The sequence below is a fragment of the Colletotrichum graminicola genome (genome assembly GCF_000149035.1).
Source record: "Colletotrichum graminicola M1.001 genomic scaffold supercont1.50, whole genome shotgun sequence".
NCBI classification, from domain to species: domain Eukaryota; kingdom Fungi; phylum Ascomycota; class Sordariomycetes; order Glomerellales; family Glomerellaceae; genus Colletotrichum; species Colletotrichum graminicola.
The window spans coordinates 27,203-48,738 of record NW_007361054.1 but is presented as its reverse complement, the minus strand read 5'-3'; the positions used below and the strand labels follow the sequence as shown (position 1 = coordinate 48,738).

The 21,536-nt window shown below is 58.1% G+C and overlaps 6 protein-coding genes across 6 annotated transcripts; 2 read left to right on the top strand and 4 right to left on the bottom strand.

Moving 5' to 3' along the window:
* Window positions 1–1,870: 1,870 nt before the first annotated feature.
* GLRG_09557 (oxidoreductase FAD-binding domain-containing protein) lies at window positions 1,871–3,909 on the bottom strand (the record flags this gene model as incomplete). Its single annotated transcript, XM_008100242.1, has 3 exons — window positions 1,871–2,860; window positions 2,969–3,066; window positions 3,183–3,909. The coding sequence occupies 3 exons, from the start codon at window positions 3,907–3,909 to the stop codon at window positions 1,871–1,873; spliced, it is 1,815 nt and encodes a 604-aa protein (XP_008098433.1).
* Window positions 3,910–4,799: 890 nt separating this feature from the next.
* GLRG_09556 (uncharacterized protein) lies at window positions 4,800–6,734 on the bottom strand (the record flags this gene model as incomplete). Its single annotated transcript, XM_008100241.1, has 3 exons — window positions 4,800–6,139; window positions 6,190–6,613; window positions 6,669–6,734. 3 exons carry the CDS (start codon window positions 6,732–6,734, stop codon window positions 4,800–4,802), a joined length of 1,830 nt encoding a protein of 609 aa, XP_008098432.1.
* A 3,391-nt stretch (window positions 6,735–10,125) lies between these two features.
* Window positions 10,126–11,498, top strand: GLRG_09555 (uncharacterized protein; the record flags this gene model as incomplete). Its single annotated transcript, XM_008100240.1, has 2 exons — window positions 10,126–10,944; window positions 10,998–11,498. 2 exons carry the CDS (start codon window positions 10,126–10,128, stop codon window positions 11,496–11,498), a joined length of 1,320 nt encoding a protein of 439 aa, XP_008098431.1.
* Window positions 11,499–13,757: 2,259 nt separating this feature from the next.
* On the bottom strand, window positions 13,758–15,770 carry GLRG_09554 (uncharacterized protein; the record flags this gene model as incomplete). Its single annotated transcript, XM_008100239.1, has 1 exon — window positions 13,758–15,770. One exon carries the CDS (start codon window positions 15,768–15,770, stop codon window positions 13,758–13,760), a length of 2,013 nt encoding a protein of 670 aa, XP_008098430.1.
* Window positions 15,771–17,764: 1,994 nt separating this feature from the next.
* On the top strand, window positions 17,765–19,532 carry GLRG_09553 (major facilitator superfamily transporter; the record flags this gene model as incomplete). The annotated part of the gene is made up of 2 exons (XM_008100238.1): window positions 17,765–18,803; window positions 18,868–19,532. The coding sequence occupies 2 exons, from the start codon at window positions 17,765–17,767 to the stop codon at window positions 19,530–19,532; spliced, it is 1,704 nt and encodes a 567-aa protein (XP_008098429.1).
* A 183-nt stretch (window positions 19,533–19,715) lies between these two features.
* GLRG_09552 (uncharacterized protein) lies at window positions 19,716–20,882 on the bottom strand (the record flags this gene model as incomplete). Its single annotated transcript, XM_008100237.1, has 1 exon — window positions 19,716–20,882. The coding sequence occupies one exon, from the start codon at window positions 20,880–20,882 to the stop codon at window positions 19,716–19,718; it is 1,167 nt and encodes a 388-aa protein (XP_008098428.1).
* Window positions 20,883–21,536: the final 654 nt, after the last annotated feature.

The following is a 21,536-nucleotide window of genomic DNA, read 5'->3' as shown; positions in this document are numbered from 1 at the left end:
GCCCCAACATCTCAGGTCCCATTCCGTCGTCATTCCTCCAAGGAAGAGCCTCTCTGGGCGGCACATTTCCTTCAGAAGGGGCCCGGGGACGTCGTCGATGGCAGGACGATGGGTGCGGGGCCGATGCATTTGCAAGTAGGTACGGACAATGTAAGCCCATTCATTGCCCTTGCGTTCAAATCGGCAGTGTGTATCCGTACGCATCGGCGCTTGCTGACAAGCGCCCTGTCAGCGCGCAATCGAGATCTGTCACATTGTTCGTGTTCGTTTTTTTTTTCTTTTTCTTCTTTATCCCATAAGTCTGGGTCCTTATCCAAATGCATGGTCCGAATTTGGGGGGCGGGGCTGGCCAGTGGCTGCTGTAAGTATGCAAACCGTCCTTGCATCGGTTAGGGGATGATTAGCCCAAGCCCGGTCTTCGAGATATGCCTTGTTTGGTTTCGCTTGATCGGTCCAACAGGCATCGTCAGCCGTAGCAGGGGGGTGATGGAGCCGCAGAAGCATACTCGCGGCGGAAGAGAAGCCGCGCGCGACGAGGACCTGACGATGCGAGGCAGCCGCCAGAGCTTTTGCTACGCGACAGTTGTGAGTCCTGTGCTCTGCCGAGTCCATCGATCCGACCGTGTTTGGGGGGTTCTTGCAGACTGGTTCGATCCGACGACGACCTCAGTTCCAGCCCGATCGATATCCCCATGCATGGTGCTGGATCACTCATCACGAATGGAAATGCCCATTCCCATGCACGTCTTCGATCAGAGTCCGCATGCCTCACACCCATCCATGGATCGATCCACCTCGATTAAATGTCGAGCTGCGCAGAGACCAAGCTTGTATGATCGGTCAATCGGTGAGAGCTTCCCATGTTTGCTGACGCAGAATGGCCCCATTCGCCCCATTCACTCAGCGAACCAGCCGCGATAGATGAACGTCTGACGACGGCATTTCAATCGAATGCTGACTTACCTCGTAGGGCCGGCTGTATTGCTTTGCGGTCGGCCGTCGGCTTTTGGTGTTCGAAAGGGGGGGGGGGGGGGGGTGAGCCAGCTTGACAAACAGCCGCTTTCTCTCTCTCTCGCAACGAGAGAACGAGGCGGTCTTGCTGCGAGATTGGGCTAGGCCGTCGATGAAGACTCTCGGTACCAGGCCTGGAACGTCGTGGGGGTTGGTGTACGAAGTAGTGATGATCGAGAAATCATGTGGTATCGCGGCTTATGTGGGGAAGATCGTGATGGTGACGCCCAGCTGCCGGCAGGTGCCGATGGCTGGGTGGAGACGGATGTACTTGTACTTCACCCCACGGTGGTAAACGCACCCGACGCGAAAGTACCTGCCATCATCGGTCTCTTTTTTTTAGTTACACAAAGCTTCAGGAGGGAAAGGCTTTGTTTGTACGACTTAAATTTAACCGATCTCTGGGCGGCGGAAGACAGTAACTACCCGAATCCCCCGTCGGGGGTTCGATGAAACCTCTTGGCATGGTGTCTCAGATCGACTCTTTAAATGAGCCATTATGTTCTGTAACGAGTCTACTACCTACCTACACTACTACACACGCACACTGCATCGTACGATGAGGCAGAAAGCTAGTTGACCACCCAACTCTCCATCGTGATCTTACATCACCCAACATCCCAAGCTTTGTCTTCCCAGACCGACTCGTACGTAGGTACAGATATATCATCCAATCAAAGAACACACGCATCTAAATGACTTTGGTGTTTAACCTGCGCATTGAATGAATCCCCTCCCCTCCCCCTTGACCACGGCCAGAAATGTTCACCAGGCAATTCGACTCTATGCCGACCACGTGGTGTTTATTGCGAATCTTCGGCCCCAACCTCACCGACTGACACTAGGTAGTCGTGCTGCCTCAAAATAAGAAAATCTCCCCGACAACCTCCTCCCCCTCCAGCCACCCCTCCAGGACGCGCGCCATCTCCGGCCCCGTGCACAGAAAGAACTTCTTCTTTCCAGCTCCTTCCTTCACGTCTTCCTCCCGTATCCTCCGTCGCTCGGCCGTAACCCCGAGGCCCACAATCTCCTTGATAGCCTCCTCCTCCTCCTCCTCTTCCTCTGCCCCCCCACCTAGGCCCGTAACGAACACCTTCAACACACCACCTAACCCATCCACCCTCCCACATACCTCCTTCACCAGCTTCAAATCCTGGGCTCTAACGCTCCAGAGCACCTTCAGCCTGCTCCCCGCCGCTAGCACACCACTAGCCTGCGCGAGCACGGGCGTGATCCCGACGCCCGCCGCCACAAACACCTCCTCCACTCCGTCCCCTTCCCATCGTCCCAACCTGAACGCCTCTTCACCGCCGAAACCCAGCACGGGGACCTCGAGCGGGACCTTCACGTTCCACCTCCACAGCATACCCGTGACAAGCCCCTTCCGTCTCGCCGTGATCTCAAACTCTTCTCCGTTTCCCGGCGGGCTAGAGACGGTGAACGTCCTCACGTAATCGTCGTTCAGGCTCTGGGGCTCGTCGTCGCGCATGTGGCTGTAGCCCGCGTCCAGCTCCTCGGAGAAGTCGAGGGTGACGTACTGACCGGCCTCCCACTTCGCACCGGGCTCCAGCCGGAAGACGAAGCGCGCCATCGTCGGCGTGATCGCCTCACGACTGACCAAGGTTGCCTTCCTTTCGGCTTGTGATTCGGATGACAGCGAGTGATGCTGCTCGCTGAGCAACCGCCGTACGGGAGGGTTGTATGGCGACGCTTCCAGGGGCGTGCCGGCAAACGGCAGCCCGGTCTCGACGAAGACGGCCGCCGACACCGTAATCTTGACAGCGAGCTTCGTGTGTGGGAGATAGGCGGCGGCGTCCTGCCCGACGAGGATCAACGCCGACCCTGTGAGCTAAAACATAGTTAGCCTTTTGTTCCTGGCTTGGGCGTGCTCTTTTCTTCTTCTTCTTCTGGTTTTGTAGAAAAAGCCGGGATGGCGTCGAAAGGAAGTGACACTCACGTAGAGGACGTCAGACGTCTCAAAGTCTGGGATCGCGATACCGACCAAGGGGTTCAGCTTAAGGTTGCCTAGCGTCTGATATAACCTATTGCCAGAATCTGTAACCACCAGTTAGGACTCCTTCTTTATTTAGGTTGCGAAAATGAAGGAGGTTCATGTATCCGGGGGGTTTACCGCCTATGTTAGCCTCCGGATAGTCAGGAGAAAAACTCACATTCGGGATAGATGATTTCCACCCCACCCTCGTCGTTGCTTACAACCCTCACGAAGCCCCTCGATCCTCCACGATGGTTCGTGTCCATACTCGCATCGTGCGCGCTGGTCAGGAACATCATATCCGCCCGTCTGACGAGCTCGAGCGCCCCCTCGCCCAGCGGCAATCCCCTCTCGACCCTACCCTTCTCGATCGAGCCTCTGGCGGTGACATCCTTTTTGTTCACATACTTTGGGCAGTTTCCCAAACTCTCTTCCACCTGGACCGCCATCTGTACCTCCCCACCCTCCACGGCCCCGGCAACCATCCGACCCGCGAACTTCACCCGGTCCCGCGTCATCAGGTCAAACCCCAATCCCGATATAAGCTTTCCCCCGTCCGCTTCTAGTCCGGGCTGCACGACTCCCTCCTTCAAGCCTTTCCCTTCTCCGCTCAAGCCCCAGAGCGCGGAGAGGACAGGGTCGTCAGTGACATCGACCAGGCCCCGGACGCCCAGCACGTCCTCCGCGATTGGTCGTGCCACAGCGCCCCTCTCGCCGCCCCAGAGCGTTGTCCACGGCCGGCCTTTCGTGTCGAGTGTGCCGAGGGCCACGAGCGGCGATGCGGCGATGCGGGCGCCGTATGACGGCGGGAGGCCGGCGGCGGTAGGGTTAGATCGGCTTGGTATTTTGAGGAGGTCGTGGAGGGCGACCTCACCCGGGTGGAATTCAATTGTCCGTGCTGGCATTTTGGGCGCTGGGATGAACAGAGCGTCTGGTGGGAGGATGTGTGATGCGAATAGAGTTGCTAGCAAGGTGGTGTAATTCATATGCAGGGGTTGCGCATCTTTGACCATATATTCACTCGGCTTCTCAGGTGAGCGATATCCTATTTATCAGCAGCGGCTATTGCCAGTAGATTGTTCGAGGATTCTTGTTAGCAAAATCTCGGGGTTTGAACTCCAAGGCTTACTTTACTATATTGATATGTGAGTGACAAATCAGCAACGAAGGGCGCGACATGTCGTGATGCGGAGTAACTGACAGTTAAGATGCCGATGCTGGCAGTACTGCTGGCAGCTGGCATTCCCGAGCTGACAGGGTTCATCAGGCGGGTGGGTCCAAACTCTAAAAATCTCCCGATGCAGCAAGGGGGCCATGGAAACCGCGGGGATTATAATAAAGACGATGCGCAATGCAGATACCATCACGGATAGAAAGAGAGCCAACTTCGGATTGTTCGTCAGAGGGTGAAGCTGTATTACTTTAGTAGCTAGTAGTACAATGGTTCTGGATTTCCCCTAGCGGCCCTTAGAGCACTTCTGTAGACAGTAGACCCTTATTCCCCTTTATAGTACATGACGAATGAGAAGTGAAAAAACTCGGAGGGGTATCGAATGGATGGTCGTAAAAAGATGGGACAGCCCGATGCATGGCCAGATACTTGAATCCAAACCTTCAAGTACGAGGCTCAAGGCATGGGTGGAGAAGTAATGGTGGGAAGCCTTTGGTAGCAATGCGCGTTTTCCCTTCACGCTGCATGACGCCCCCTTGAATCGTAAAGAGACATTATGAAAAAGAAAGCGGCCGGCCCGAGCCCGACGATGATCTATGAGCCCCGAGCCCCAGTCCGATATGCCTAGTAACGCTGGTTTCTTTGGGATTCAATATCGTTGTTGTAGCCATAGCCCTGACCGCGCGGGGCGGGTCTTTGGCTTTGCGACGTGCCCGGACGGGCGATGTAGTCTTCCTGCGGACGAGGAGGCACAGGCGCCGTCATGTTCCGCACAGGTGCATTCGGCGGGCCTCGGGGAGGAACGGGGCCGGTCGCGCTTCGCATCGGAGCGTATGGCTGGTACGCTTGGAGGGGCGCGTTGTTGAGCGGGCCAGGACCACGCGGCGGGGGAGCGCCGGTACGAGTCGAGTAGACCGAAGGTGCGGGGCTGGCTCGGCCGTTAGGCTGGCTCGAGTAGTCGTCATAGGTGCCCCTAGGTGCCGGCGTGGACCGGTCAGTCTGGTAGGTGTTCTGCCTTTGCAGGCCGTAGCCGTCCATCGTCTGGCCAGTGGCAGACCTGGCAGGAGGAGGGAAAGGGGGCAAAGCGTCTCGGGAGTATGCAGCGGGGCTCTCGGAGAAGCCCCCTCGTAATGAGCCTTGTGAGTTGGTATGCATATGCGACATTTGAGGCCGGAAGCTCCGTTGAGAGTTGGATGTACCAGGCCGAGCGGGCGGGTAGTTATTCAAATCCATCGGCGGGAGCGATGGAACGGGCGAGGCAGATCGCTGGTAGCCAAAGTCGGCCGCACCAGCGACCAACGGCGCACGAGAGGAATAACTGGCGTTGGAGGCTGTGGTACCCATTCTCGAAGGCAAGGGACGCTTCTGGTCCATCGAGTTGAGCTCGATACTACCAGGAGTACCGGGTCGAGACTCGTAGGCGGGGAGCGTCGCGAAAGTGTCGTTGCGGCCATACATGGGCATCTCGGCAAGCTTATCCGGGTCTCCCACGTTGGGAAGCGTGGGCAGAGTAGCCTGGCGTTCCAGAGGCAGCTTCTCGCCATTCTTCTTGGCCGCCTTGAGTTCAAGTTTCCGCTTGGTTTCTTCCTGTTTCGCCAGGGCCTTGTTGACCTTGGCGGTCACGATCTTCATGAGGGCTTTAGTGACCTTGCGCTCACAGTAACCCGAGAGGCCGCCGTCGGCCTTGGGGATCCAGTGGAACAGGAAGAAGACGTAGAAGAGGACGGCCAATATGAGATAGAGGACGGAGAAGACCCAGATGACGAGGGTGAAGAGCATGCCGGACAGGATGAGGGCCTGCTGATAGTCCTCGGTGGCGAGCGTCCTGATCTTATCAAAGAAGCCCAGCAGGGATCCCTCGACGGATGCTTCATGAACTGCAAGCTTGGCATCGTAGACCGACTTGAGCGTCAAGGCATTGACGACTTGACGGGGGCCAGAACAGACGAAAACACGGATCCAAGCTGAGATACGTCAGTAGATATCGTGCAACAACGACGAGGGTGCGACTTACATTGGAAGCTGAAGTAGGTGAAGAGGGCGATATACTCGGCTCCCTTCTTGCTCTTGGTGAGCTCGGCAAAGACCAAGAAGCGCTTCCAGCCCTGGCCCTTGCCCATCCGTGTACTCTCGAGACGGACAGCAATGTTGTCGAGGTAGCATTCAGCTACATTCCCGCGCTTCATGACGCGCATGGCCCTGAATTGCTCAAAAGCAATGTTGATGAAGGATGCGATGATGGAGATGGAGAAGATCCATTTTGAGATTTTGAAATCGATGGCGGGGTCGATCTCGGAAGACCAACGGTCGAAGGCCAGCAGGTTGACGGCAGTAAACATGTCGACGCCGTAGACGGCCATTGAAATGACCAACATGAGCCAGAGGTAAAAGTAGGCGAAGGGGGTGAGACAGCCGCGCGAAGTGAAGTCGTTGAGGTTCTACAGATTGTTAGCGTCACGGTGCGGTGTCGTTGCGCCGGCGAAGTCAGCTTACAATGTAGTCCCATTTCTGTTCGGCACGCTGCTCGGCGACCTTCCTACGGTGGCTGAGGCATCCCATCTTGAAGGTCGGGGTGTCGGTGAAGACGGACGATTGATAGTCCAAAGGGATCGAAGGATATCGATGGGGTCGATCCGGGTCAAGTTGAAAAATACAGACGACGAAGAAGAAGAAGAGAAGAAGAAGGAAGAAAAGGAGAAGAGGCTATTGGCAGCCTACTAGGACCGAAGTGATGAAGGAGTGTGTGATAGCGCAACTCGGACCTGCCGTCAACACACGTCGTTACTCGCCCGCGAAGTAATCGACAGTGTTTCTCTTCTTGATGATGTTGAAGAAAATGGTCGATACCGAAGGGACGGGACGACGGGGGTTGTTGAGGAAAGAAGAAGACGAACGAGAGGGCGAATTGATGGAATGTGGGTCAAGGGTGCGGAGGGCTTGGATTGTGCGACACAAACAGAGGTCGGACCGCGGGACTGTTAAGCTAGCATGACCGAGCGACGGGGCGGCTTCGGATGGGTCAGAAGATCCAAATGGGTAATGGTAACGACTGCGCGATGACTTGACGACAGCGGTGGCAAGGCCGAGCCGGGTTGGTTGATCAACAATAAACCAGTCGTAGGTACGGACTTGGCCGGATTGCGGTTGACAGTCGAGAAGGGGGAGCCTGGGAGGGGAGGGGATGGAAAGCGAGCGGTGTCGTGGTGGGATTGCGGGTTAAGGGGGAGGGAGGAATTTCTGGTTGGGCAATTATCCGCGTTTGATCGGCCACTGCGGGCTGCAAGGCTGAGTCTCAGGATGTCGAAAAAAGGAAAGAGGTGATGCCGATGTGGTTCGGTGGAAGGAGAGGGAAACAAACGCGCGAGTCCGAGTCCGAGTTGTCAAATAAGAGTCGACGGGGTTCAAGAAAAGAAGGAACGACAGACGTGGATTTCTCGCACGATCGAGGGAGGTCGAGTCGAGTCTAGTCTTGGGCTCTATCCAGGTAGGCCATGAGACTGCTTTCGCCCAAGTTCGGGAGGAATGTTGCGTGTGTGTGCGTGCGTGTGTATGAGAAAGGGCGAGTGAGAGCAAGACAGGAGGAAGGTCAGCGGGACCCTCGAGTCTTGAAGAGGGATCTGCAGGTGGGGGGGGGGGGACAAGCATAGGAGACGGTGCTAAGACAAAGGGAAACAGGGTTATTTTGGAACAACTACTACTCTGTATCCATGCTATGTGTTCGATTAATTTTCATCCCCAGCCGGTCGCAGACACAGACAGATACCACCTAGGGTTGTCGCGGCCGCTGGCACGACGGTTTTGGCAGTTTCGACCGTCTGGAAGAATGTGGAGCAACGGCGTCTACTCCGTAGTGTACCACATTAACGCAGGTACCCTATGACTAGCTGTCCCGGTTGGGATTAGCGCGCGAACAGGAGTGTTTGAAGGCCCATTTTCCCGTACCATGTGACGGCTCTCATTGGATTGTCAAGATAATACAGCATCATACCATGTATGTACTTTGTACGCAGTACATACCTACAGGGAATAGGCACGTAGGGGGGGTTTACCTACCTAATCTATCCGTACCTAGGTAGGCACTGAGGTTCCTACCTGGTAGATATCTCCCCTTCCCCACAGTGTATCCGCTCCATCCGTCCCTTTCGTTCATCAATTTATCCCCAATAATCCTCCCAGAAACTGTAACCGTCTGCCAGTCGTGGCTGTGTCTGGCTAGGTACAGGCGCTGGTTCGAGGCTGAACATATGGGCCTGCGGGTTCGCGGCCTCCCGCCTCTTCGCCTCTGTCCAAAACGTACAAAAAAGAAAAGAAAAGAAAAAACACCCCCGCGGCTCGGACGCGCCCGTCTTACACATCCAACCATTGACCCAAGTCCTGCACCTCTCGAGGTGCTGGAAACGTGTTTATTCTGTTCGCGTGGCCTCGGCCCTCCCGCCTAAAAGGAGCCTGGGCTAATTGTTGGCCACTCTCCCCGCGCGATCTGCAATGTCAGCTTCGTGAGGCTAAAGTAGCGCCGGCGATTGGTCTGAGGCCGCGCTACGAGGCCTCCTCGACCAAAAACTCGACGTGGCTGACGACCAAGCAAGCAAGCATCCCAGTCCCGTTCCCATTGAGAGAGAAACAGCACTCCAGTTGCGATTCGCTGCTGCTCTGTTGTTGTCTCTATCCTCGGCTGCGGTCATCCCGTCTCAACGCTTTTCAGCTTCGCCCGGAACCGTCTCAGTGAAACGCGCAGCCCTTGTTCGAACCCCAGCACGCATGATGTCGAGTCGTCGATTAAGCCGGAGACGGCTCCCCTGGACCTTGACAGGGCCCTACGTAGTAGGTATTGTCCTCAACCTCCGACTTGATCAGTGCACACACTCTCTCTCTATTCTCGCATTGTTACTTAATCCATTTATATCACTCGACGACGGTTCAGCCGATCGCAGCCAGGGTCGTTTTCAGTACAGAAGAGCCATGATTGACAGTAGCCCTCCTTGCGTCACTCTTAGAGTCCTTTCCAAGCACAGCCCGACCAACCAGCTTCCGCAAACGCCTTGCAAGGGAAACGCCAAAAAACACTTTCGGATCAGACGGCAGCTCTTGGCCAGCCCGGTAGAATATGGGTACCATGGGAAAAAAACGCCCAGGGGTAATCTTGACCGCCTCCCACATCTGGAAGTCGCACCATTTCGCTTCCATGGCCAATTTGCTCAGCGGGAGGGGGTGGCTCTCGTTAGAGGTGCTTGCGAGGTGCACGTGGATTACCCCGGGCAATCGGCTATCTTTGTCTCTATCCCAATCTTGATGCAACACGCCGATAAAGGCGTGTCCGTGATATGGTGGCTACGGTGGGTTCAAGAAAGAGGCTGTGCTTGCGTGAACCCCAAAGGCCATGTCTGCGAAGCGGCTGACGCCTCAGCGCCGGTGCTTGAAATGTTTCCTAATGTTTGGCCAAGCCTGCGACAGTGCTCCAGGAATGAAACTACAGGGAGCGGTAGCTTGGGTCGAGAGAGCATCGCCATGTTGGTTACTGGACGTCTGGCGAACCTGACCAAGTAAGAAGATATGACCGCTCCGACGTCCAGGACACCTGGAGAGTCCTGCAGTGATTATCATTGGCTGCTCTTTTGTATCCTGACGGCCGTGGGAATTGAATGCCGAAGAGGCGAGGCGCATGCGGCGACCGTTTTTTTCTTTACCTTTGCTTGCCAAGGCGGCAACCGTTGAATCAAAAAGAGGGACAATGGCAGCGAGGCCATTCTTTGTCTTGACCGCGAAGGGGCTACATTCATGAAGACGCTTCGCTTCCCAGCAGGACACAATGCTCTGCAAAGGAGGCCTACAAAGATGACAACATCCTGTTGCTTAGGTTCCCTGTCGCGATGCCTGGCCGTCAACCGCATCTACGTCGTCTGCACTTCTTCTTGACAACAGTCTGCCGCTATCTAGTCGTGATCACCAAAAAATGGAGGACCCGGATCATCCCCAGCCGTCTTTCCAACTCGTCAAGAGAGTCCAGGACGAGATCTGGCTGGCGCGGCGGGTCGCCCAGAACCCCAGCTATGCCGACGGCGAGGAGTTCATCGCGCGCAAAGTGGACGACTTTGACGAGTACTACGAGGCGGGCAAGTACTCGATGAGCTTCACGACAAAGAGGCAGCGCCAAGTCAAGGGTCTCATGGACCTCCTCTACGACTGCAACCTCGGCCGCAACGTCTCCCACATCCTCAATCACGAGAACATCATCTCCCTTGCCGGCTATCTCCGCCAGGAGCCCGTCCACCCGCGCGTCGACGCCACCGAGGACTACCTCGTCTGGGATATCTGTGACGCCGGCACGCTCGAGAACCTCCTCGCGAACCCCGAAGCCGACGCCGACCCCGGCTGCTTCCTGCCCGAGTCTCTGTGTTGGCACGTCCTCGTGTCAATCATGCGCGCTCTCGTCTGGCTCCACGACGGGTACCGCCAGGAGGTGACCTGGGCCAGCGGCGAGCGGAGCTGGAAGAAGACGGACGCCGAGTGGATGCCCATCCTGCACCGGGACATCAGCGCCAAGGCCGTCTTCTTCCAGCACCCGCGCGGCAGGGAGACGTACGGCGTGTGCAAGCTGGGCAAGTTTGGCAACGCCTTCATATCGGGCGTGCCCGCGCGGCGGGACGGAGCACCGGACGGCGAGAAGCCCCTGCCTCACAGCATCGGGTTCCCGATCGCACCCAAGAAGGAGCATATGGGCCTGGCGGATATGACCAAGCAGTGGAGGGAGTACCTCGGTACCGGGAGAAATGTGAGTCCTCGAAACCCACTGCGCGGGTTCGCGGCAACTAACCTAAACCGCAGGGCAAACGGCTATACACGCTCAGCGACGAGCACTGGGCCCTAGGTGCCGTCCTCTTCCGCATGATGACCGGCCGCCCCCTCCCCAGCCTCGACGGGTGCGGAGCCTGCAGATGCATCCACATCCGGCGGTGCGCCAAAGTCAACTGCGTATACAACGGAGAACACTCGGGCCGCGAGTGCGAGCACGAGGCCTTCCGCGGGTGCCACTGTCCCACGCCCTGCACCGCCGAGACGGACGTCCACATGGACGAGACGTTGCACCGCACGCGCTACTCCTCGTACCTCGTCCTCGCCGCGCGGATGCTGCTCAACTACGACCTCGAGGCGCCGGCCGTCGGCACCCAGGGGCTGGCGGCCGAGATTGAGGTGCTGTACCGGCGCTGGCGGAGCGAGACGGAGGACGGACAGGAGTACGTGGACGTCGAGGATGACCTCGGGTACCGGTTCCTGGTGTTGAATAATGCTGCTACCGTTGGAAAGGCTGAGGAGATGGATGGATGAGTTGTCGATTCGGCCTGCACTGGTGGTCTGTCTGGTTCTGTTGGCGTTGGTCTGTCCGTCTGTTTCCCATGATGTGGATGTACAGTACACACATTGGTGCCGATATCCCGCAGCGCCGTTACATACCTAGTTCTCCAATCGCCGTTTGCGCCCAGGCAATAAAGCTTAGCTAGTCCGCGCTCAGTCTATGACTGTTCATCCCATCCATTACACGACGGTAATAGGTAGAGCAAGACTACCTGAGGTAGAGACACAATAACAGTCTATCCGCATCAGTGCGACTGGAACTAGATAAAAGAAACAAAGGGTGACGAGAGTTGGGACGTGACGCCCGGCCCCCCACCATCAGTGCGTGGTGCATCAGTCGCGGTACGTACCCTCGAAACGTTTGACGGCCAAGATCGCCCCACCCGGGCTCGCGGACCGTGAGGCTCCTCAGCGTACGAATACTCCGTACAGCTCTCTCGATTCCATGGGCTGTGGGTCTCACCAAACCTCTCTCCGTACCTTTTGCCCGCCACACCCGCATTCCCAGGCCGGCCTCGAGCCCGAGATCCAATTGCGAACACCGTCGATTAGTCGTGGCCTTCACGGCGCCTGTCTTGATCTCTTCACCAGAAAAAGGACAAAAAAAAAGAACAAGCAGAAGAAGAAGAAGCCATTGGAAAGCGACCCGATAACCGTCCCATAGGCTTGACCCCCAACGGCCTAACCCCCACCTCCCAACCCTCACACCACACCATCACGACGATCGCGATCACCCTCACGTCTGACACAACCAGCCAACAACGAAGATTTTTTTCTATTAAAAAATTGGAAAAAAAAATGTCGCTCTCTCAGCCGACGCCCCCCCTCCTCCTGACGAAACGCCTCACGGCCTTCCTCGCCGCCAACCTCAACGCCCACCTGCACACGGCGCTCCTCGCGACCCCGTCCGGCCGCCTCCTCGCCCACGCCTCCCCGGAGCCAGTCTCCCTGCTGCGCACGCAGGCCACCGTCGCCTCCTCCCTCTTCGCCCTGCACGCCTCCACCGCCCCCGACATCCCCGACGCGCTGCCAAACTCCTCGTCGTCCCCGCCGCCGCACTCGGCCGCCGACAATAACAATAACAACGACGACAACACCACCGCCGCCACCACCACCACCACCAGCGCGAAGGCCGGCCGCGGCGGCGCCGCAGAAAAAGCAGCGGCAGAGGGCACGGGGAAACCGCTGACCATCACCGTCCAGCTCGCCGGCGGCGTCGTCGTCATCCGCCGCCTAAAGTGCGGCCTGCTCTTCGTCTGCATCGGGCCCCTCGCCGAGTCCATCGATCCGAACGCCCCGGAGCCCGCCCACGGCCTGCACACGCAGCACCACCATCACCACCACCAGCACCACCAGCCCAACGGCGGCTCCGGCGGCGCCACCCCCGCCCTCGTGCCCGCCTCCCCCTCCGAGGCCGACAGCGTCCTCAGCGTCGGCGCGCAGACGACGACGAGCCTCGCCAGCGTCGGCAGCGTCAACACGGCCGGCGTCGTGGTCCTGCGCCGCCACAACGAGGATCTGGCCCGCTGGCTAGACGACAAGCTCGGCAGCCTGCGGGTCCCCGAGGAGGGCGTCGGCGTCGAATAGCTTGCCCCCGCCACCGTGGGGTGGTTAAGGAGGCAAGAGGCAGGAAAAGGGGGTTCTGGTTTCCCAGCCAGACGTGTACCATGTGTCGGATGGGAGGGTCTTTTTAAGGGTATTTATTATTACCATTGTTGATCATTATATACCTCCGCCACCGGGTTAGGCCGAGCTACACAAGGGGAGAGGGGGGGCGCTTCTTCCCCCGCCCCCGTGTCGGTCTTGGTTCTGGGGACGGCAGAGGGTTCTGGGTGCATTGCAGCTGCAGTCACAGGCGTATACAGGAGTTGGGGAAGGGCAAGAAGATACCACGGCCAATAGTCACCGCCATGTTCGTATAATCACTCTGTACAATGCCTTTGTTCATGACGACTCTACTTCGTTTCATGTGTTATGTGTGTTGCGGTTTTCTTCTTCTTTCCACGTATGTGTGTCGCCGGCTAAAGGCTTTTATGGATATACTGGTTGGTCTCTCCTTATTCTCTCCCTCTCTCCCCCCATATAACCTGCCGATTCGCCGCCCAGATTCCCCGTCCGTAGTGTACTTTTCAACCAAGGATATCCATCGCTGCCCCCTCACTTACTAAACGCCTAAAATGAATGCAGATTGCGCCGACAATGCTCCAAGAGCGCCCTGAATAAACCTGATAATCACTCGATGCTCATACGCATCAGGCCGTCGTGGGTGTCGACCATGCCCTGGAACCCAACACGTCCCTTGTTGCCGTTCAAACGGCCATTGGCGTTGCTGTTGACGTTAGCGCCGCTGCCGGGGGTGCCGCCTAGACTTCCCGACTCGCTCGCCGCGCCGCTTCCGCCGCGCTCGCCGCGCTCGCCGCTGTTGCTGCCGGGCCGCGACCCCCAAGGCGCCACGTCGCGCTGCATGGGGCTCTGCATGATGGGCGAGTTATGCACGCTCATGCCGGGACTGACGGCCCGACGCTTGAGACTAACCAGGTCGTGGTCGTCGTCCCGCCGGCGCTTGCTGTTGATGCGGCGTGTGATGTCTGCGGCACTGGGCGCCGTTTGCGGGCCCTGCGCGAGCAGAGGAGTGTCGCCCTTTTGGGATTCGCCGCTGCTGGCGGCCATGGCAAAACCCGCCGTAGGCCCGAGTGATGGTGAATCCATGCACATGTCCTCGCTCATGCCGGAAGACGAGCCGCGGGGCAAGCCCCCGTTCGGGGGCGGTGGTGTTGTGCGGGCGCCGATGCTGCTCGACTCGGAAAACGTGTCCCAGAACTTGGGGCCCTTCGAGTTCTTCAAAGCTTGCTGCTTAAAGCTGCCTGAGAGATTGAGGGCCGATTCGGTGATCATGCTTTCTGGGATGTCGTCCAGATGCTGGTCTTGGGGTCCGAGACTCGGCGATGAGTACGCGGTGGCCGGCGCCGTCTGCTGACGGGATCCCCCAAGGTCGACGTCGCTCTCACGCACTTGACGGACGACTTCGGCCTCTCGTTGAGTTTCCGTCTCGATGGGGGCTCCTTCCTCGAACAAGGCCGCCCTGATACGAGCGAAATTCTTCGTCTTGGGTAACAGGTTCCCACGACGTGTGACAACGCGTCGCATGACGGTAGGACGCTGTCCGTCACGGCTGGGAGTCGTGACAAGACCGTCAATGTTATCGCAGCGCTCTTCCTCGCTCCCGGATATATGGAGCTGATTCGCTTGCCAGCTGATGCTCTCCCGCCGAGAATGACCGGCCATATCCTTGGGTATGGTACTGGGCGGTGACTTGGAGACCCCAGCGTTTGTGGAGGGGCTGAAGCCGAGACCCAGCGGCAGCTTGTGTTTCTTTTTCGGCTGTTTTCTTTGCCGCTGCCTGTGCTGAAAGCTCATGAGGCTGTTCATCGCAGGAGAGCCTCCCCACGGCGCCATCATCATCGGCTGGGTGCCGAGAGGAGGACCGGATTTGTTGGCCTGTGGCGTCCCGATGTACGGCTCGTCCGTATCCTCGTCCATCAAGTCGTCATCGCCGGAAGACGAAGAAGAATCCGAGCCCAGATGGTTCGCGCTGCCGAGCGAGCTGGACACGGTCATGCGCTCGTGGTTCCCCATCATGGACCAGAGCGAGTTGGTCGTCTGCTCGGCCTGGCCGTAGTCGTTACCCCTGCGGCCGGGGATGTTCATGGCTCTTCCTCCCATGGTGGGCGATGAGTCGGGCGACGACTCTGCGAGGGTCGAGTGGTGCAGGCTGGTAGCAGCACGCGAGAAGTCGAGGCCGCGGGAGCGACGCGGCAGGATGTTGGTGGGGCTTGCATAAATCTGGGAGTGGTCGAGCTTGGGGGACAGCGGTGCGGGTTTTGTGAAGGCGGCGGAGGAGGAGGAGGAGGCTGCAGAGGAGGCCGGGTCGCGGTTCGTAGGCATCTGCAGTGTGAGGCCTCGGAGGGGAAACTCGGATCGGTGGGGAGTGACGGGTGTGGTGACGGATTCCCTGATATGGTTGTCGTCTTTGGATGCCTGGCGACCATCGGCAACGTGCGGCGAGGGCGTGAGCTTCACCGGGGTCCCTCCTCCATCAGACATGGAGCGCGTCTTGGACAGTGGCGAGCGGCCCAGCGGGTGTGGGGTAGAGAGAGCGTGTCCAACAACGAAGTCGATGTCCTTTTCGTCGTCGAGGATGGCGGATTCAAAGTCCATATCCCTCAAGTCCATGGCTCGATCCATGGTATCAGCAGAGCTGGTTGCACCGTTGTTGACGAGGAGGGAACAAGGCAGGCCGTCGACTGCTATGGGATGATATTTGTCAATAGCGGGTAGTGGATCGTTCGTATTGGGGCGTGGGTGGACTCGGTGACGTTTCGGGGGATCGTGATTACGGGTTTGGGAAGATCATTGAGATGCTGGGTAAATGGTGTATTTCGACGAATGGCATTGTAAGTCTGTTGCAGTGTCGTCTGGAGCGTCGTCTGTGTGAGGATACCGGCGAGACGGCAGATGGCATCAACGCGGCCAACCTCTCATGGCAGTTTGGTTTGAGAGAGGTTCAGTCGACGCGGCGGGAGGGCCGCCCGATGCGCATAGGGCCACTTACGGCGAACCTTGGCGGGTGATGGATGCTGGGGCTCTTGCGCAGGCGGTACGGTACTCTGCAAGTGACAGACAAGTACCGGCACACGCAGATTAGGAGGGACGGTACCTCAGCGACGCGCCAGTGCTTCTGGCCATTTGTTTCGTTGATCCACAGCGGCACTGTTGTCGCAGGGGTAAGGACACCCTACCTAGGTACCTAGGAACTTAGCTAAGGTACGGATACCTAGTATGGATACAAATTGACTAGGTAAGCACTTTCTCGCATTCTCCCATTCGCGATGTGATATAGCGCCTCAAGACCCAGACAACAACTCTTGATGTTCCCCGCACCAATCGCGAAATGCTGCGGGAGAAGGCCTAAATTAGCAGGGCGTTTCCTTCACCCTGTAAGGCCGGCCGACCGTCCGCTAGAAGAAGAAGAAGAAGAGGAGGAGGAGGAGGAAGAGGAAGAAGAGGAAGAAGAAGAGGAAGGAACGATGTAAGCTCAACAGAGGCAATTTTTCTAACTCTAGTTGAGACTTTAATCTTTCGGCGGCATGTCAGAGACTAGCTGACATCCAATAGGTGCGAACCTAGCGTTGCTTGGACGGTTAAATCTCATTGGCTGGCTGTCATAAAGCATCAGCTTTTTACTTTGCCATCGACATAACGTTTCTCCGCCAAAACCATGGCATTGCCAGTTGCTTGTCTTCCTTGACAATATTTATACAATGTATATTTGTATAAGCTCGTCGAGGGTTGATGCTTTCATGGTGCAACCGATTTTATTAGACTACTTTGCCGTTTAGGCGTCTCGTCGCATGTCTCACGGGGGCCTCACCCCGATCCAGTTCGGACAAGGCTGGGTTCCGACGTCCGAGAGAGGCGAAACCCGATGATGCGCTCTACTCGTCCATCATTGGCAATTGCCCATACCTGCTGTCTTATGCCGGCCCACTGCCACATGGTCGACCGCATGTTAGTCGGACTGCAGCCGTCGTAAATCCACAATAGGAAGTATCCGCAAGGCAATTTGGACGCTGCCAACGCAACAGACTGTACCTAAAGGTGCGGATACCTAGGTAGGTAGGTAGAATAGGTGGTATTCATGGTGGGGCCGCCCTGGACGGCCTCTGGCCCGGTGCGCCGTCTCGCCGGGCACGGGTACCGTTTACGGTAATGTACCTATGGTATGGCTTGTAAGCCCAGGTACCGTGACTGTGGTAATCATCGCTTTTAACTCGCTCCTCGGACACTTTCCTTGTCCTTTCTCTACATTACACTGCCTGTCCACATCGTACCTGCCCATCTTACTGAGAAGCTCGGGCGTAGGTTGGTCCATCCCTGTGGATTGCAAATGTGTAATTAGAGCTTGTTACACATGTACAAACGTGACTCGCGGGAGCTGTAGCTTCCAAGTTTGCACCATCACGGACATGATCCGGCGTATAGGAGGATAAGTATCCCTCTCTTTCCTTCCGCGTCTAGCTCTTGCCCTCCTTATTGTAGGCTCGCCCCTTGGTCGTCCTTTCTACATCTTGTTAAAGTAACTATATACCAATAACGAGGTCTCCTCCTCCCTTGCGGCGAAAGGAGGAAAAAAATACAAGTCAACAAATAAGCTTAACACCAGTTGGTTCCCCGCTGTCATGGACTCAAAGTATCCCGAAGAGAAGCTCAACAACACCACCACGTCGGCCTATGCCTCCGCCACCGCCTATGAGCAACACTCGCACCATGGCATGACCACCGCCACTCACTCGATCAGCAAGCAGGACCACAGTTTCGAGGATGGCAAAGTCGTGTACCCGTCCGGCTTGAAGCTCGTCTTAATCATCATCTCGTTGTGCCTAGCCGTTTTCCTCGTCGCCTTGGATCAGACCATCATCGCCCCGGCCCTGGGCACCATCACGGCCAACTACGGCACCGTTAAGGACATTGGCTGGTATGGCGCCGCATACCTCCTCACCACCACCGCCCTGCAGCCCATGTACGGCACCATCTACAAGCTCTTCAGCATCAAGTGGGCCTACCTCGGAGCTATCGCCATCTTCGAGACCGGCTCCCTCATCTGCGCTTTGGCCCCGACCTCCACCGCCTTCATCGTAGGCCGCGCTGTCGCCGGCATCGGCACCGCCGGCCTAGTTTCCGGATCCATCGTCATCATCTCTTACACCATGCCCCTACAGAAGCGGCCCATAGCCATAGGCCTCATCGGAGGCATGTGGGGCGTCGCCTCCGTCGCCGGCCCTTTGTTAGGCGGCGTCTTCACCGAGAAGGCCACCTGGCGCTGGTGCTTCTACGTAAACCTGCCCGTCGGCGGCATGGCCATGCTCTTCATCGTCTGTCTCCTGACCATCGACCAGAAGAATAACGCTCTCGGCGAGTCCGTCTTCCGGCGCATTATGCAGCTCGACCTCATCGGCACCGCCATCTTCATCCCCGCCATCATCTGCCTGATCCTCGCGCTGCAATGGGGCGGCAGCGTGTACGCCTGGAGAAGCGCTACCATCATCGGCCTGTTGGTCGGCTCCGTCCTCATGGCCGCCATCTTCGTCGTCATCCAGTTGTGGCAGGGCGATAGTGGCACGCTGCCCCCCAAGCTTTTCAAAAACCGTAACGTACTCTGCTCCTTCCTCTTTGGCGTCTTCTTCAGCGCCGGCTTCTTTCCCCTCATCTACTACCTGTGTAAGTGTCCAACCCCTTCGCTGAGCCTCGTCGTTTTCTACAGCACGCTGACGCAGACCACCAGCGATCTACTTCCAGGTTATACAGGGCGCCAGCGCCGTCCAGGCTGGCATCAAAATCCTGCCCTTCCTCCTGTCGTCTGTTGTCGCCACAATCGGCGGCGGTGCGCTCATCTCCTACGTCGGCTACTACAACGCCGTCGCCATCCCCTCCGTCGTCTTGTACGCCGTGGGTAACGGCTTGATCACAACTTTTGACGTCGACACGCCCATGCGCGCGTGGTTCGGCTACCAGGTCATCGCCGGTCTCGGCACCGGTGCCTGCTTCCAGCTTGGTATGCTCGTAGTGCAGACCGTCCTACCCCAGGAGGATGTCCCCGTCGCCTCGGCCTGCGTGCAGTTCTTCCAAGCCTTGGGCGGCGCCATCATGATTGCCGTCTGCCAAACGCTGTTCCAGACGGGGATCATCAGCGGCGTCACCAAGAACGCCCCCGGTATCAACCCCGCCATCTTCATCAACTCGGGAGCCGACCAGGTCCGCGGCATCCTGACCAAGATGGGCCGCGTCGACCTGATCCCGGTGGTGCTGGAGGCCTACATGGTGGGGCTGAGGCACACGTTCTATGTCGCGGTCGCTGGCGCGTGTGGCGCCTTCCTCGTCTGCCTGGGTCTCCAGTGGAAGAGTGTTAAACAGCAAGACAAGGGCGGCGCCGCTGCCGTTGTTGTGTAGATGTGTGGAATGATCGCTATATGATATGGATCAAAGCAGCATAGTGAGTACCACGGATTAGATGCTCCTTCTCTTTTGAATGCAATTTGTGATATCGAATGATGCGTTTTGTGCCATTGAAACTGCAGAGAGAGAATGTGCGCGCGCGCGTGTGTGTGTGCATGTGTGTACGTGTGAAGCCGCTCACTGGGTGTCATCCGGCGGCGCATCCCAGCCCCTCATCTTCCCCTTGGCGCTGGTCCTCCCCTCCCCTCCCACGAACCTCAATACCCACTCCCACACCCTCTTGGTCTTGACGAGCTGCGGGTGCGCCCCCTCCCGGCCGCCCGCCTCCAGGTCCCTCCGGCGGTAGTACCCGCCCTCGTCGTCGTCACCAAGCTTCCTCCGGTACAGCACCGTGGTCCTCGTCAGCCCCTTGCGCAGGCTCTGCCCGTACACCTTGCCGCGGAAGACATGCAGGGCGACGTTCTGCAGGAGGACGACGTCCTGCCTCCGCAGCCGCATGGGCGTCGTGCCCGCGTCCCTGCCTGCTCCGCCGCCGCCGCCGCTCGAGGGCAGCCAGAAAGTGACACCGAAGCCGGCGCGGGTGTCGTCGCCGATCAACACCTCGACGAGCGACAGCTCGTTGCCCCAGCGGGTCGTCACGCCGCGCGGCTCCGAGAGTGAGATGACGCCGGCGATGAGGTTCACCGTCACCGTCTGCGGCGCGAGGCGGAGGAGGTCCGGGCCGGCGGGGATGTCCTTCAGGTCGCTCAGGTGGTGGTGGGGCGGCGCCGTCACGGGCGGGGGCCGGGGGCCGGACGACGTCAGGTCGTCGGCGGCGGCCGTGGTGTCCTGGAAGGAATCGGTCGTCTCCGAGACGAAGGAGTCGGTGGCCGTCGTCTCGTCCAAGGACACCGTGTGCTGACCTGCCGTCGAGGGGGGGAGGGCGCGGCGGGTGCTGCCGGCGCCGGGTGTGTCGGGGTGCGACGGTGTCAGTGGCGGGGGCAGCTGCGAGGAGGCGAGGTCGTGATGCAGGGCGAGGGAGTGGTCGTAGAACTGCGACAGGAGCTCCTGGGACGCTCCGGCGGCTGTCGTGTCTTGCTGGGAGTCGGCGTCAAGAGAGAGGGAGAAGAAGTGGGCGGGGGGGAGGAAGTTGGAGGGCAGGCCGTGGGGTTGGGAGAAGCCCGTGATCAGGGGCCGGCGGTGGAGCGGGAGGGAGCGCCAGGCCGGTGGTGCGGCGGGGGGTGTTGATGTCGAATGCGAAGTGGGTGCTGGGGCTGAGGCGGAAGCGGAGGGGGGAAGGAGGAGGTCCGGGGAGGAGGACCAGTCGGCCTCTGGGGCGCCGGTGAAGATGATGACCCTCGGCATGCAGGGGTATTTTTTCGGGATCAGCTCCGGTCCGGGGTGGGGGGGATGAGTCGAACGTGTTGGTTGAAGTGTGGGTGGATAGTTTACGTTGGTAGACCACCTGTACTACATAAGTCAGGCACTAAGTACAGTTTATGATGAAGAAGAAGTGGGGAGGCTGTCGATAGACAATGGTTGGGCGTTGCGGGGCGTGAAGTGAGTCGTGGTGTGTGGCTTTTCTCCCCTGGCTCTCATCAATCCCTCTCCTCCATTCCATCTCGAGGTGGACACAGACTGGGTGACAAGCCGGTAGGTAACACTGTGACAGATGGATGGATGCATGGGGAAGCGCGGCGAGGAAGACAGGAACTTGCACCGAGACGGCGTACAGAGACTGCAGAATCTCAAACGGGTGGCTGGCGGCGGCGCCTTTTACCGTCCTCCGATCCGCCGGCTCGCCTCTGCTACTTCTTTTCTTGCTTTTTCTTCTCGTCCTTTTCCTCTTTCTTCGTATGGCGTGTCCCAAAGCACAACTGCCTGTCCAACGCGGCCGAGTCACGATGTTTCGGGAACGTGCATTGTCTTTTCCCTCTCTTTTTTTCTTTTCTTTTTCTTTTCTTTTTTCTTCCCAGGTTCGCAAGCCTGTCGTCTCCTAGATTGATCCGTATGTCTTCC